This window comes from Perna viridis, chromosome 2, assembly GCF_037379345.1.
Source record: "Perna viridis isolate PV_CMFRI_1.1 ecotype Kerala chromosome 2, ASM3737934v1, whole genome shotgun sequence".
Classification (NCBI taxonomy): Eukaryota; Metazoa; Mollusca; class Bivalvia; order Mytilida; family Mytilidae; genus Perna; species Perna viridis.
This window is the reverse complement of record NC_142446.1, coordinates 38592538-38608450: the sequence shown is the minus strand read 5'-3', so window position 1 is coordinate 38608450 and position 15913 is coordinate 38592538. Positions and strand designations below refer to the sequence as shown.

The following is a 15913-nucleotide window of genomic DNA, read 5'->3' as shown; positions in this document are numbered from 1 at the left end:
ATCTAGTTCTACAAAAATTCTTTTTTTGTAAGCCGTTTAAAAAAAAACGCTTTACATTACATTCAACTAAGACGTGGATGTTGAACCCAACCTCGTCTCACGTGTTTTTCCGATAGCAATGTATGAGTTTCTGTTTGATAAAGATATTTGATTTCCATTTTATGAAGCCTGATGTCTAACCATACTTTTTTAGATATTCGATTTCGTAATGCCATGTTATAGTGTTGTTTTAATACTAAACAATACCCAGGCAACTGATCTGGTTTAAACATCATTTATATTCTATTGATCCCCTGTCACCTTGCCAATAATATATGTTTTTATTTTATTAAATTTGCAATATTTAAATGTTTAGTATTTCAATTTTTAAAAACCTCTGCGTCGATGCCACTGCTGAGGGACTAAGGTTTACTGCAGGTATTCACCAGCGGAGTAGTCAGACTTGTCTGAACTTCTTATCAGCAGCATAAGAGAAAAATACATGATATTATTGTTGTTTACACTTAGTATTCACCTTAGACAAAATTTTCACATAAATTAATAGGATTGACCCTTTTTTCCTAAAAATTGTGTTAAAAATTAAGTTTGCGAAACCATGCATTTTTTTCAAAGCTTGAAACGATAAGACCTACGTATGTTGATGGTCAAAATTACATTTGATTCAAAGTTATTTTAATCAGTCCTCGGGATATAAAACCAGTATACATACCACTTTGTCAGTGCAATCCGTGTTTATTCGAACATCGTATAACTCAACGTGATTGTAAAGAGAAATGACTACTATTGTTCTTCTCTTTGATAATTAAACATTTTGTTGGTAGAAAGCTATTTAAATACACCCTTACAGATAAGCCAATTCAGTTGGTAAAATGATTATGTGCAATTATGAAAAGCGTTATATCTTACGCTTTCAGATGAAACTTGTATAAACCACTTAGTGACATAATGTTGATTTCGTAATCAATAAGTAATTAGTAATTAGTTTCATTCACACACTCATCTGATTGTTTAATAAATAACAGTACGATCTGTGGTATGTACATCACAATTCGTCAGGAAAAAAAACTAATAGATTTATTATGAATGTTTCAAAAGAAAATACGCACCATCAAGTCAAAAAGTTTTCCGGAAGATGTAAATGCAAAAGATTTCTCCTGTTTTCCTCTTCTCTGAAGACCATTCATTGTCATGAAGTACTTCCAACTGAAGTTATTAAATTAAAACGATTACGTCTCGAAAGTGAATGGAAATTAACAAAAAGGAAAAGTTTAGGGACAAATATTCGAACAAAATACAGAAACCAAGCAAGAAAACACTAGCCCTTTACAACCTCCATCAAAAGATAAAAATTTGAACCGGTAGACCGCTGAACTATTGAAGACAAGATTTTTATCTTAATGGAAGGAAACTCTATTCTGGGTAAATCGTGGTACAAACCAAAAAAAAGTACACTCTACTTTGGTAATCATTAAGTAGAATACGTACGAATGGTGTATGTATCTTCTACGCAAATGTCATGTTATCACAAATGAAATGAAACGTCAATTAAGACATGATATTTTCACTTCGTTGAGTAGTTAAAACTTGCAGATATGTAGCACAGAGGGATTTCCATTTAGCATTATAACATTTATATTTGCTAACTCTTGGCCTAGTGGTCAGGAGCGTTGCACTGAAGGCAGGCGGTAAGATTCGGTTCGAACCAAATAAGTTATCGACCAAATTTACATCGCTAATTTGCAACCTCCCATTGATCATTAGATTGACGATTTATCTTTATTGCTAATATATATAAAAGTGAGTTACTGTGTATCAAAACTGGATTTCAAAAGAAAAATCTATATGCTATTTCACAAAACTTTCATGATACGATGGTACATTTAACAAACTTGCCAAATATTTCATGTAATGAAACCCTAGGAAGCTTGGTATTTTTGTTGTGACTGGTGCAAGAGTAATCAAGGGAACCAAGGTTATAGCGGTAATCAAAAGAATGTAATCCAGGGACAAAGACCCGACATGGAAAACAAACATACACAACAAAGAACATAAAGTAACTGAAATCATACATACAAAGTAACAAAAGCAAATGAGCAACTCGGACTCCACTAAAAACTGGGAGCATGGACCAGGTGCACCGGTAGGGTAAGCGTCCTCTGCTTTTCTAGAAACACCCGCCGAGTTGCTCATAAAAAGTCAAGTCCAGGGTAGACAAACGAGGAAAGGAACACTATGACTCGTTGAATAAATCAGTTTTCATGGTGCTGATAGATACACCATAACGATCCACGTGTTCATGATAACGTCCATAAAACTTCTGTAGTGATGACAGCAATCTTGTAGCAACATACCCCAGTTCCAGAAGCCTATTTGTTAGATTTCTAGCACGATACAAAATGTCTGCGTAGTTTCGGCAAGCTCTGGCAGATCGTATACAACAACATATATCATTTTTTGTCTTTAATCAATAAAGTTAACATTCATAGGGAAAAGGGCTTACAAATTGAAACGCCTCATTAATTACATACATCTCAAGAAACGACGATAAACTTCGTGTATTTTGTTATTTGTTTTATCTGTTACATTTTGGGCAACTGATATAATAAATTGACCTTACCAGTGCCAGTAAAAGTATCAATTAATGATACAGCCAGTTTAACAGTAGGAAATAGTAAGATTACAGCAACGAGTGACAGGATGTGATCTCAATAACACAATATAAATAAATGATCATTGATATAAAGTTAATTTAGACATCGGTTTTATACAATCCAATACCATTCGCCTGTCTGTCTATTGGTTGTTCAAAAGCATTTATCTAATATAAATACAGCTTCTAAATCATGCTAGTATTATGATGAACAGTGTTTTGATGTCATTTTAACAGGACAAAATATTTGAATGTTTGAGTTCTAGTATTTTGCTACCGAAGTAGACATAATGGAATGAGTGCACCAAAGTCAAATTCTAAATTCCTATATTCGGAGCATTCAAGAGTAATTTTCAGTAAGGTACTAGTGTTACAACTTCAATATTATAGAAACACTGAAGTGCCAAATTGGTTTGATTAATTGAGAAATTGTTGATCTCAAAGAGACTTTGAATTTCGTGAAAATCGTAACGCAATGTCGATTCAACGGTATAAATAAAACATCTACGTAGCAAATTTGTATAATAATGATACAACATAATAACAAACTGTATGAGCCGAGGCAGCTGTGAAATACCTTTAGATAAAATGAAGTACAATCTGAGAACATACTGAAGAGATGTTTCAATTTATGTCATTATGGGAAACAGCATAACAACGTGTCCGACAGCAACGACAACTACAAAAGGGGGAAGTGGAGGAGGACAACTATGTACTTACCTGTCTCATCATCAGATTCACCTTATCCAGGATACATGGGATCTTATCAAAGGAGATCTTGCAAAACTTGGAGTTATAGTCTTTATGAGGTAAGTTACGTGTATTTATTTTATGTTCATTGTTGTGTGTGTCTGATTTCCCTGTCTAGTTTTTATCCCTGGATAGCATTCTTTTGATTTCCGCTATAAACTTGGTTCACCTGATAATTCTTTTATATTTTTGACTTTTGTCTTTTTTCTTGAAGAATTTATAAGGTATACAAATATATTCTTTCATAATCGAAATTCAAAGATTCGAATATTCAACAAAATGAATCAAACAATATATGTATATATTATAAGTATATAAACAATGCGCAAAAACGAAAAAAAAAACCAAACTTATTAATAAAACAGAATTCATATTAATTACTTCCTTGACGGCAAAATAAGCAAACTTAACCCTATAGTTTATGAGCTCTGAGGATGTACAACGCGCTTCCATCCACTCATCAGCCCCATGATGATTTTCAGGTATCTTTATATCTTTAATTTACGAATCAATTTCTCACCAAAGCATATTCTTGGACATTTTTTTCAGTTTAAGTCTTTAGTTGTTTCCCCACTGGGTCAAAAGCAAAGATTATTTGTGATTCAATTGTTCGAGCGTCTAAGTCATCCCGGGTTTTCAAATATAAAAAAAACTAAAATTTATATTGGAATTATCTTGTAGTAAAGCTTTCCAATGATACAAAAGTCGCAGTAACACAAAGTGGTTTTAAGTTAAATGCAAATTATTTACACCGACCGCATGCAAAAATCGCTAAAATTGACACATCATTCAATGTCATAACCCTAAGGGTATTTATGTTTAAGTAAAAAGAATGGCATATTTGGTGTTTTCTGTTTGTCTTATCACAACAAATACTTTTTGGGTTCTTTTGATGACTTGAAAAGTATGAATGAAGTAGATTTCCTAAATTTTTCTCGTTTACTATATTTTGATAGTAAAGCGGAATCACCCCTTTTTGTTTCAATTACTTACTGGAAAACTCTGTTGAATAAAAGCGTGACAACAAGCACCATTTGAAAACCAAAGGAAACCACTATAATGTAAATAAGCAACCCGAACTCCGCTTGAATGGAGACAATGTCAAGAAACAATATTCCTTTTTCCATTTCTTTAGAACAACAAAGTTTCATGGTCGTATCAATAAACGCAAAACGTTACAAATAAATAAACAAACAAACAAAGAAAAAATTACTATTGAGAATAAAAGTGTCTATAAAAGAGTTTTAAAAGTGGTTTTAGCATTACTGCATTGTATTAAAACTTCTATACAAGAAAATTTGAATTACCTATAGTGTAACCAATCAGACAAAAATGCTTTTAGCTGGTTGAAATCGTGGGATGCTGATTGACTATTGAGTTCAGTTTTGTTATAATGAAATAATATGGACACCTGCAACTAAAAGATATTTTTTACGTTCACTTTCTTAATTTTGTTGTTGTTGACGTGATTGATTTATTCATGTCCTGAATAAAAATATCAAATAACTAATAAACACATTTTCCCTTTCTTGGTGACATTTAGCTGATAACTAGACTTCCGTAAGACCAATTATGACCGGATGGCTTTAAGCCTGCTTTGTTTTTTTTCATTAGCAATATACGGAAACAGGCTTTCATGGATGATCATCGAGTAGATACAATAAATAATAGAAACAGTGGGAGTTCTTTATGATGTTTATACTTCTACAAATTAAAGCCTATTCGGGATCTTAATAGGAAAACCTTCGCTATCTTAATGTTTTATATTATAAAAGCAAGCCAAATAGGCGAAGGAAGATGCTTTTATTTGTTTATGGAAAACTACATCTAAGTTGTAAACCGTATCAAACCAAATTTCAAAACGTTTCAAATACTTTGATTGTGTTTAGATAGCATGACAATACAAAATTTGTCAATACAGACGAATAATGCTCATCTGAAATTCTTTGCTTGAATAAAACTTAGCTAATTAGTTAAATGTTACCTAAAAGATAACAAAATCGGTATTAAACCCTCACAGAACTTTCAACGGAAAAAGAACAAATGTTTTGAGGTTTCATTCTGCTGAAAAGTTTAATGGTAGGATTGCTTGAAGAGCTGTCTCTTTTCATTTAATTTATTTTAACAGTTGAAAAGATAATTAGAAGGTATCCTGAAGCACAAAACGAATAAGGCATAGGTCATTTACCATGAAAAGGAAAGCATGTAGAAATCATCTTAGCGTTGGAATTGAATATACCAGGAAATTGATTATTTGAAGGATTTCATAAAAATCAAATATGTATTTATGACTACTAAGACTATCCTTTTTCGTACTCAACTGTCGTTAAACGGTACCAAACTACAAATCCCCCATTCAATGTGCAAAACTTTTTTGTATATCGGCTATGCACAATTTCATTATTAAACCCTTTCTTGCTCTATAAAGATTTGATGTTAAAATATAATTTAAGCTAATTTTCTATTAAATTAAAAAAAAACCACAATATCCAGTAAAAATATATGTGATAATATTGTAAACAATGATGGTATTTATTTTTGTTGGTTTCATTTTTCGTTGTTTGCTGAATTTTCGTTTGTTCTAAGTTTCTTAATTTGTGAGAGGATTAAAACTTCTAATTTGTCAACGATAGTTGTACATTTAATTGAACTTAAATTTATAATTTGAGTAACCAAGAAAACCACAAAAAATGTTAAACAATGGAAAAAAGTTCTTCTACAGTATTCAAGGATGTTTTCTTTAGAATTGCAGATATTTTAATTATGTCATTTTATACTTGTTTGAATTAATTACGCATATTTCTCACTTAAGGAGGTACACCTAGGGTTGGGGATACAACTCTTACAAATCATAGAAATGTTTGTATTCCGCATTTCACTTCATCAAAATTACTTAGACTGATTTCATTCTGTTTGGTGAAATTGCATATGATACAAACATTTGACTGATTTCAAGAGTTATGTCCCTTACCGTTGGTCTTCCTCATAAAGAATTGTAACTTGACTTGACTTTGCTTTTGACATATGGAATAACAAATTAGTAAAGTAGATTAGAAACGATTGTGAACCTTAGACGATATATAATTGCAAATCATTTGTAATTTGTGTGGTTGTATTTTGTAATGAATAGATCTATTGCGATATGACCTCTCCATTGAGAGTTGCATATAATAATGCTCTGAAATAAAAGGTTCAAAACACATTGAAGAGTATAGTCTTACACACCCTTAACGGTTTGTTGGACAGATTCATATTAAAATGTTTTCTGTAAATTGACAGGAATACAACAAACCAAAAAATGATTTCATGCGAGATTTTTTTCTTCAATAAACTTTTTGTCATCAATACCAAACATCTTTTTTATATCATAAATATCTATTACAAAATAAAACATAAACTGACTAATTTTAATGTAAGGGATTATATTGCAATTAATTGAAATCAAATATTCCGAAGAATGTGTTATGTGTAAGTGTTTTTAGGAATCAGGCAAATTGGGAAAAAGTCAAAAACCCCACCGATCTGACAATGAAATATCACTCAAGTATATTTCCTCTATTTGAAAGGTACATTATTTGATCTCTGTAGAAAGTTTTTAATAGCATCTTAGAAAAATAAGGGTTTTGACAGAGTTATCTGCCCTTAAAATGCTCATTTCAATGAAAGTGTAACTCAAAAGTCCAGCATGATATGGAAAATCTTGTCATTTTTCCTTGATTCAGAATGAATGAAAAATGCAAATAGTCAAATTACACTACCGAAATGATGTTTTATCATACCATATTTTACTCACTGCCTGATTCTTACAAGGACTTACACTTAACATATACAATGGCTCACAAATAGCAAAACAGCAGTAAAACCTGTTGGTTGATCTCCAACAATGGTCTTTGATTTCTTAAGTTATCATTATTTTTAACGATTTGCTTATAACCTTTGATAAAAATCACACATTTGTGTGGCCATCTCCACCATAAGAACATGCTTTGTTCAACGTTTAGTAGTGGATGCTTATCCTAATGGCGATCAAGGTTCATTCACCTAGTTAGTGGAATCCAGGTTGATCATTCACCTTTCAGTTACTTTACGTACTCTTGTAGCTAATTTGTGATGTTGATGGTGTTTTGTTTAAATTCTTTGTCTATCATGGTACCCTTGCTTTTACTTTTTATAGATAATTTAAAAATAATTCCACCATGCAGATTTTCTTTTCAATCATAAGCAAAGCAATATCGAGAAAATGCTTTCTTCTTCATTTTTTTTCTGTTTCTTTTTGTTTGCTTTGTTCAGTTTGCAATGTCATTAAAATTTAGTAGCGACACCTATTTATTCCAGGACGACCTATTTGCCTATTGACCATATATCTAATTTCAGGTTTTTTGAAACAGAACCTGACGTAAAGTCATTGTTTCCAAAGATAGTACGTATGAACAACGAAAGTCAGTTGGAATGGGAGATAGACAAAGACATGCTACAGAAACATGCTGTGTCAGTGATGGAAGGACTAGGGGCAGCCGTAGAGAGTTTAGACGAATCTGACTTTCTTAACAATGTCTTAATATCAATAGGACAAACTCATGTAAAAAGACAAATTAAGCCTCAAATGTTAAAGGTAAGCAGCTGAGAAAGTATTTAATTGAAACAACAGAACCAATAGACAAATAAAATAAAATATGTGTATCTAATTTGTTTTCAGGTAAAAGCAAATACAGGATACCTATTTTCTTGCTTAATTCAAAGGCCGGAAAGACATCAAACACCTTAATAATTTATTTTATGACCTGACAGCTTTGTTTATGTTAGACACGTGTATTCATGTTTCAGTTTCACATTGCTACGTTATTAATATTAAATTTGCTAATACTGAAAAAAATTCTTTGAACACAACTGCAATAATTCGAAATTGCATTCAATGCATTATGTAAATGTTCCATTATAAGATTGTCATAAAGGTATGATCTTTATAAATGACAAATCTGCAGTAACATTACTTAAAGAAACTGAACGCCGTGTGAAATGGTTAAAGCAATGTTCGACAACCCCCCCCCCCAAAAAAAAAAAAAAAAAAACAAAACAAAACAAAACAAAACAAAACAAAAAAAAAAAAAAAACAAAACAGAAAAACAAAAAATACAAAAAACAAACAAAACAAAAACAGAAAAACAATAACAAAACAAAAATGAACCAAACTATGTCGTTCAATATTAATATCGCAAATGAAAAAAATACATTGATACAAGAGAATCAAAGCACAAATAATAACATGGACTAGGTGGACTAATATGTATATGCGATTTTAACAACTAATACAGTAACTTTACCATAGTTGCCATAATTCACTTGAATAATTATAAGATGGATGATTTACATTGAAGACGTGTATCTTCGTCCTTTTTAATTTGTTTTTGGATTTTTTTACAGAGATTGTGGCCTTCACTGAACTATGGTTTGAAGCAAACTTTGGACGAGAAATACACAAAAGAAGCTCAAGACGCCTGGAAGAAACTTTATCAATATATTTGTTATCACATGAAACGTGGAATGGAAAACCCAGACATGGACATTGATGGATACTGTGTTTATTCTCACCGGTGATAAAAACTTGCTTTAGTTCAAGATCAAATCCTTTCTTTATGGAATCTCGAACATCTTGATTCCAATGATAAGTAACACCCAAATCTATGACACATACCAATTGCGTCATAATGTGTCAAAATAAGAAATTTGTTGAACATTTGTTTTGTTCGGTTTTCGCTCAGGTGTATTCCTCTTTTCACTGTAATTCAGAAATGTTGACATAGAAACATTGCTTTTGACACTAATAATTATCTTTTTTGCATAAATATTACGTTTTGTAAATAGGTTGTACAAGGTACATGACAATAAATAAAAAAAGACTTTTGACATATATCAAATTATAGCTGATATGCATTTTTATATATGTAAAAAAGTGAAATTGGAAATCCTTATCGTAAGTGTCAGACCAACTTTTTGGCAGTTACTAGATGTCTATACGAAGGATATTCTTTTAAAAATATATGATTGGATTAAATTCTTTTGATTACCGCTATAACCATGGTTCCCTTGATTACTCTATGACAGATTTTGAAATTGATCATTATCAGCTTACTTACTGCTCTACGAAAGATTTTCGTTGAACGTTAAGACGACGACGCACAAGGCACGTACTACAAGCTTTTTTTATGGAATGCAATATAATGCTTTGCCGATTCAACTAAATCATATGCATTCCTTACACCGAATGACTACATATACTTTGACAGTTCGAGTGCTGAAATTTGTAAAAATTCAGGCAGAAATGAAAGAATTAATGAATTATGCTCAGAAAATATACACAAACTTGACAATGTGGGCACATAGTTCATAGTCTAATAAAGACGAACTAACAGTTCTTTCATATAAAAAGGATACAAAAAGCGAGTTCAAAGTAACAATAGAGTGATGAAGCAATACATTTCACATAATCTATATTTCAAATTACTGACACAAAAAAAGAAATAAATGCCATTTCTGCATTTCAGATAACATTTTGAATAAGATTACATAAAAAGAAATGTGTGTTTTCTTCCACATGATTCAGCAACTGTCCGATTCTTACAGAGAATAGCACTTAAATATCACAACCACAACAAAGACTAAATATCTCCAAACTAACCATACATTTGTGGTCTTTGGTTATTTCATAGTTTTCTCCTGATTTTGTTTTGTTTTGTTGGAACCATATCATATACCTTCGACTGTATCTATAGCAAAATAAAGTTTAATTTGTTAATAAAAATGCAACTCATCTCTACAAATTTACAAATAGAGTATTTGAATTAACATACGAATACCATCACATTTAATGGGGACTTCCATCCTACCATTTCTTTTCTATTTCGATCCTTTCCAAAGGAAGATTTTTAATTTTACAATTCGTCTACTGCCAATTTTCAGTTATTGGTTCAAATTTATTTGCTTCGATTTTGCTTTTAAATCATCAATTATAAAGATTGGAATAATACATTGAAATTGAGCATACTTGCCAAATAGATGACTGCAATTTCGCTGAATTGAATTAATGATGATTTTATACCACCAATTTGTTCCTACATACCTTGGTGACTCTACATAATAAATCAAACAATTCAGAATTCGGAGACGCTCTGAGGAATTCCGTCATTATTTTTTTACAACAAGATACAGCATGTGTTAGCCAAATCATACTCAATATTTTCAAAAAGTAGAAAAAGTACAAGGGTAAATCTTTTATGTAATCTTTTCTCAAAAAACAGTATTAAGTATTGAAGAAAATATTTCGTTTGTAACCGAATAAATTCTAATTTCAGATTACAGTTTCTGTTATATTCAATAAAGTATTGCTGAGATTAAACTACATAGAACACGTAACTAGTCTTTTGTTGTGTAATTTTGATTCTAATTTTAATTTTAATTTTAATTTTAGTGTCAGGTTCGAGAAACAAATGCATCATTATTGTTAACACCAGAAGAAAAACATATTCAAAGAATATGAGTAGTAAATAGTAATGCGCGTTGTTGTGTCCAGTTGAATGACATGATGTGAAGCTTTTTATAGTTTTCAGTTTTTATTTTAAATATAATTACTTCTAGCTGTTAGGACTAGAAAAAAAATACCCTGTGATTGCTAAGGACTATTGAAGCGTATTTTGTTTCTTAACCCTTTAACCCTTTTGACCTTAAGTAACTGCATCATCAGCGATTAAAACTATCAGCCTCGTTATTTAACTAAATTCAATGACCTTTATGTCTAAGTAAATGAAGTCATGGCTATGATGTTGTATTGGGTTAGATAGAAATATGTGAACATGATTGGCATATTCGTATTGAGAAGAAGGAAGTCTTGATTATGTTATTAGTAAATTATAGAAGCCATCGACCAGGAAAACATGGACTCAAGGGCATTGCAGGCTGTAGAGGATTCGTTCACACACGAAACCAACAAATACGACATAAAACTATAAACCTCGGTTTAACAGGAGGATTGTCATAGATCGTAAAATCTAATCAATGAGCAGAATCTAAATGAAATCTTTACTTCAGTGAAACACATACTTACACAATGTATAAATACACATGTCAACTTGGAATAGTAATAAACAAATTTATGTAAGAAGAAATAAAGATCACGAACCTGTTCAAGATGGTTCCCAGTACTATAGCATTAACGATTAGGAAAGGACAAGTTGATTATTTGACTTTCAATTGAAAGAATTTGAACTTGTTTGAGCATGCTAAGGTTCCCAACTTCATAAAGCATAAATGATAGTCGAAAAAAAAACACCCTGTTTTAGCAAAAAACATTTTTCAAGCTAAAACAACATCTATATTTACGATTTCGATTAAGATGTTTCCTCGAATTGCTATTCAGTGTCAGTTATTGACATATTCCATTTAAACTATAATGTGAACATACAAACTGCCCAAAATTTGACATGTGCAAAACAAAATGAATAAAATAAAGACCAGCTGTAATAATATTGCATCATTAAATTTTTCGCACATCTTTATCAAGAAGATTGATTCACTCACATACAAAGCTGAAAACGGGACACGAAAGAATTATTGACAGGTACATTTATCTCAAATGGAGATCAAAACTCTAGGTATAAACCGAAGAGAACCTTCGGGTATTGTTCAAGCAATTATTTACAATACTGCAATTAAGGAAAGAAGTGCGTATTTTGAAATGTTAATTGAGCCATTATGCAATCTATTGAACAAGCTTTTACCTAGTTAATTGAACTACTATCATGTAAGTTAAATATTTTATAAACATTTAAAAAGAAAGATTTATTGTAGAAAATAGGATAACTGAATGTATTGAGGTACGTAAATATATAGACAGTTAAAAAAAGCTTTTGACGAAAGTATAACTGCGAGATCAAGTTTATATACCTGAACTAATTCAGTATTCTACCAGGGTGAATTTGTTTTATAAATGAAACATACCTGGTAGCTTACATAATAAATGAATTAGAGTTAACAATCAGTTCATCATTTTAACAAGCAGCTTTATCTGAAAAAAAAAGGAAAATCGAAAAAACCGATGTACTACTGAAAATGAGGGGTCATCAAAAAGGGTAAATTCGGGACAAAACCCGTTCGAAAACATATTGCTTGACAAGGACAGACAGCAAGAAGACAACAAAATTACTGCTTCTTGCAGTACATCCGCACGGCGTGTTGTCCAGTTAAGATCTTTGCTCAGTTAAATCAGCATAAATAATTGTCTTAATTGATAGAACAATCGTAAGTGAGTTGCAACAAATCTTAAATTATCATTCTCATCTTATTTTCTTTTAATAATGTAAAAGTAAAAAATAAGACACATAAGAAGTCTATATTGAACTGATGTGTTAAACTTAAAATCGGCCTACGTCTTCTTTAAAACCTCAAGCGAGCTGTAACACCAATTTGTTAGGCATAGACACACTGCACTGGTGTACTTAATATATATATCGAAGAAAGATGTTTATTTAACAAATTTGTTTGTGCTAAAAAGCATGTGAGACAGTGAAAGAGTATGAAGTAAGGTAGATAGAAAAAAGTCAAAAGGGTCAACTGAACAAAACTAAAAAGGAAAAGAGTTACACTTATTTATTCTACCCGGAGTTTGAGACACAACACAAGTGTAGTAATGTTTGTTTTGTTGTGATCAATCATCCGTCATATTGAGAATCTCATCTTCTGAATTCGATACTGTCATACTATTTTCATTTGTCCAAGGTATTTGATTGTAATGATTCTAAATTATTGTCATATGAGTCACAACTTGAAATATAAAGAAAATGTACTTTTTAAACTTATCTTTTTTTACCTTTGATTTGATGAAAATATTTTTTGCAAAACATATCCAAACAAACAAAACAAAAATAATATATAATGAAATGCGCCGTTTGGTGTAGCTAGGTACGACCCCCACGATCGAATCTTGAAGAGTTGAAACAAATATTGATAGAGCATACAACCTTGATATATGGTAAGATTTTCATCAGAATCAATATGGTCGTATGTCTTCTACAGTTCTACTTGTACATGAATAAATGGATTGACTGAATATGATTTATACTGTATATTTATGTATATATAAACGTCTCAGAATGTGACAACGCTATTCGTGACACTGCTCCACCGGATTGAATTGATACAGTGAAGATATTGTAAGCTTAGAAGGGTCTGAAACATTCCCAACGCTGTTAGAACTATCAAATTTGCGAAGTTACTTTTGGTCATTCCCTCCACGGGACTCAAACTCGTAACGCTGTGACATCTATGGGTAACACCGCCTGCTCAAAATCCAGCGCCCTAGACCACTCGGTCAGCTAGACTATATGAAAAAAATAGCTTTCGCTGGACGGGTCATTCCTCCTCGAAAGATGTAGGGCTGTAACTTAGTACACGATGTATGGTAGTACTGGACTGTTCATCTAGGTGTTGATATGTAGGACAGAAGATCGAATTAACGATACTCTGTCCTACATTCAATCAATGTTATATAAACATCTAAGAATGTGACGACATTACATTTGTTCCTTAAACCCAATTGGTTGAAGAAATGAAATGTCCGGTCATTTAATTTCTAAGCACACAGTAATTAACAATTCTATTAAGGAAGCTTTATTTTTTTCAAGACAAATTTGAAATACTTGACTTGCTACAAGTCACTCTTTAAAGGAGGCGTGACAAAAATATTTTTTTTTTAAATTTTTGGTTTATTTGATTTATTATACCTTAAATATATAATCAAAACGCCCCTTGTAGTCACTTACGTCATTTAATTAAAGATAAATTGATTCAAAATCGACGATGACCCAAGCCATGCGAATTTTAATTATCCAAATGGTGTTACGTCATTTGTTCCCAATTCATAGATTGAGTGATTGAAATGCGTGAGGCTTCTGCATTTGTTGCATGAATTCTACAACTGAATGTTAAACTATTGAAAGTTGTGATTTGCCAGCGTATATTTACTTACAGTAGTATCAATTTAAACCACTTCGAGAAGAAAAAGATAAACGATGTCAGAAATATTAAACTATTACATGTATGAAAACTAGACTACCCATAACTTTTTACATAAAGTAAATTAAATTCAAATTCTAAGATTTAAACCGTTCCGATCACGATCTTCAATGAAAATGTTGACTTCACCCCTTTATTACGGAATGTTACTCCTGACAAGTGTACCAGTACTAGGGAGTGTAATATAAAGTCCCTGCAAGTAAAGAGGTTAATACGAACATGTTTTTTTTTCCATTGGCCTTTGATTATTTCATTTGATAACCCATAAATGTTTTGTGTTGAAGCTTTCTCGTGTTCTAAATCATTTTTGCTAAAATTAAATAGTTTTACTGACCTATGAAAATATTGTCCATACAATATTGTTTTTTTTAAATCTGTAAGACAAATGAAATTCAATTATATTTCAATTATTATCATATCGGAGTCATACACCTGTTTTACGGGTCGCCGAACCATGTAAAGATAAAAGAAGCCGCCCCCGCTATATCTTGGTCATAATTAATTCTACCGGGCTTGTTTATTGATATAACAAGCGGCAAAAAAATAACGATTCACAGAGTATCAATATTTTAGTTGTACCCTCCAGTTCAAGTTCCAGTTCAGTGTGCAAAGTAGTTGTGTATTTACCACGCGGATATATATGCCTAACGAAAATGAAAAGCTGACAGAAACGAAAAGAACTTTATTCTTCTTACTTTCTAAACACTATTATTGAACCCATACACAGATCAATGGGCGACTCTGCATCATATCAACAAACTATCTTCGAAGACGTATTAATTTTTTCGGACACGTGTATACATTTTCAATGTACACAAATAGAGATTGAGAACCAATGACGTATCATTTCCATATATGGTAACTGAGCGTAACTTCCGGTTTTCATTTTAGGTCGTCGTGAAAACACAAATAAATCATTCTAACTTTATTTTGCGCTAACATGATGAGAAAATGTTTGTTACACTCGTATGTAAACATACTATAGTTTCATAAATGAAAACATTTATAAAATGAAATTTTTTGTATCACGTCATCTTTAAGAATTTATTTCATAGCTTATATAGGTGCGACTTACTATAATAGGGACAAGTGCTTGTAGCAATTATAGAAATATACTCTGAAAACGTACTTATAAAATAGGAGATGTGGTATGTTTGCCAATGAGACAGTCATCCACCAAAAGCCCATCAACGAAAAAATAAACTTTTACAGTACACCACACGGTCTGCAATGATGGGCAAAACCCATATCATAAAGCAAGCTGTAAAATTCCCAGAAATATATGAAGTGAAACTATTCATAAAAGGCAATAATCGACCTAATCTATAGAAAAAAAAACGTAAAACGAATAACAATGAACATTAAAAAACGAAAACACTTGACTACAGGGTGGCGGGGTTAAACATGTCCATGGGCGCTCATCCGTAAGTCACCGTTTGGTACATCGTC

At 31.6% G+C, this 15913-nt stretch overlaps 1 protein-coding gene across 1 annotated transcript in view; it reads left to right on the top strand.

Moving 5' to 3' along the window:
* Positions 1-10810, top strand: part of LOC148624959 (neuroglobin-like) — a 29011-nt gene extending 18201 nt beyond the window's left edge. Inside the window, exons 4-6 of the mRNA XM_088568127.1 lie at positions 2888-3459; positions 7775-8012; positions 8822-10810. Coding sequence (XP_088424253.1) covers positions 3290-3459; positions 7775-8012; positions 8822-8995 — 582 coding nt within the window. The 5' untranslated portion in view covers positions 2888-3289 and the 3' untranslated portion in view covers positions 8996-10810. The remainder of the gene's footprint in view (positions 1-2887; positions 3460-7774; positions 8013-8821) is intronic.
* Positions 10811-15913: the final 5103 nt, after the last annotated feature.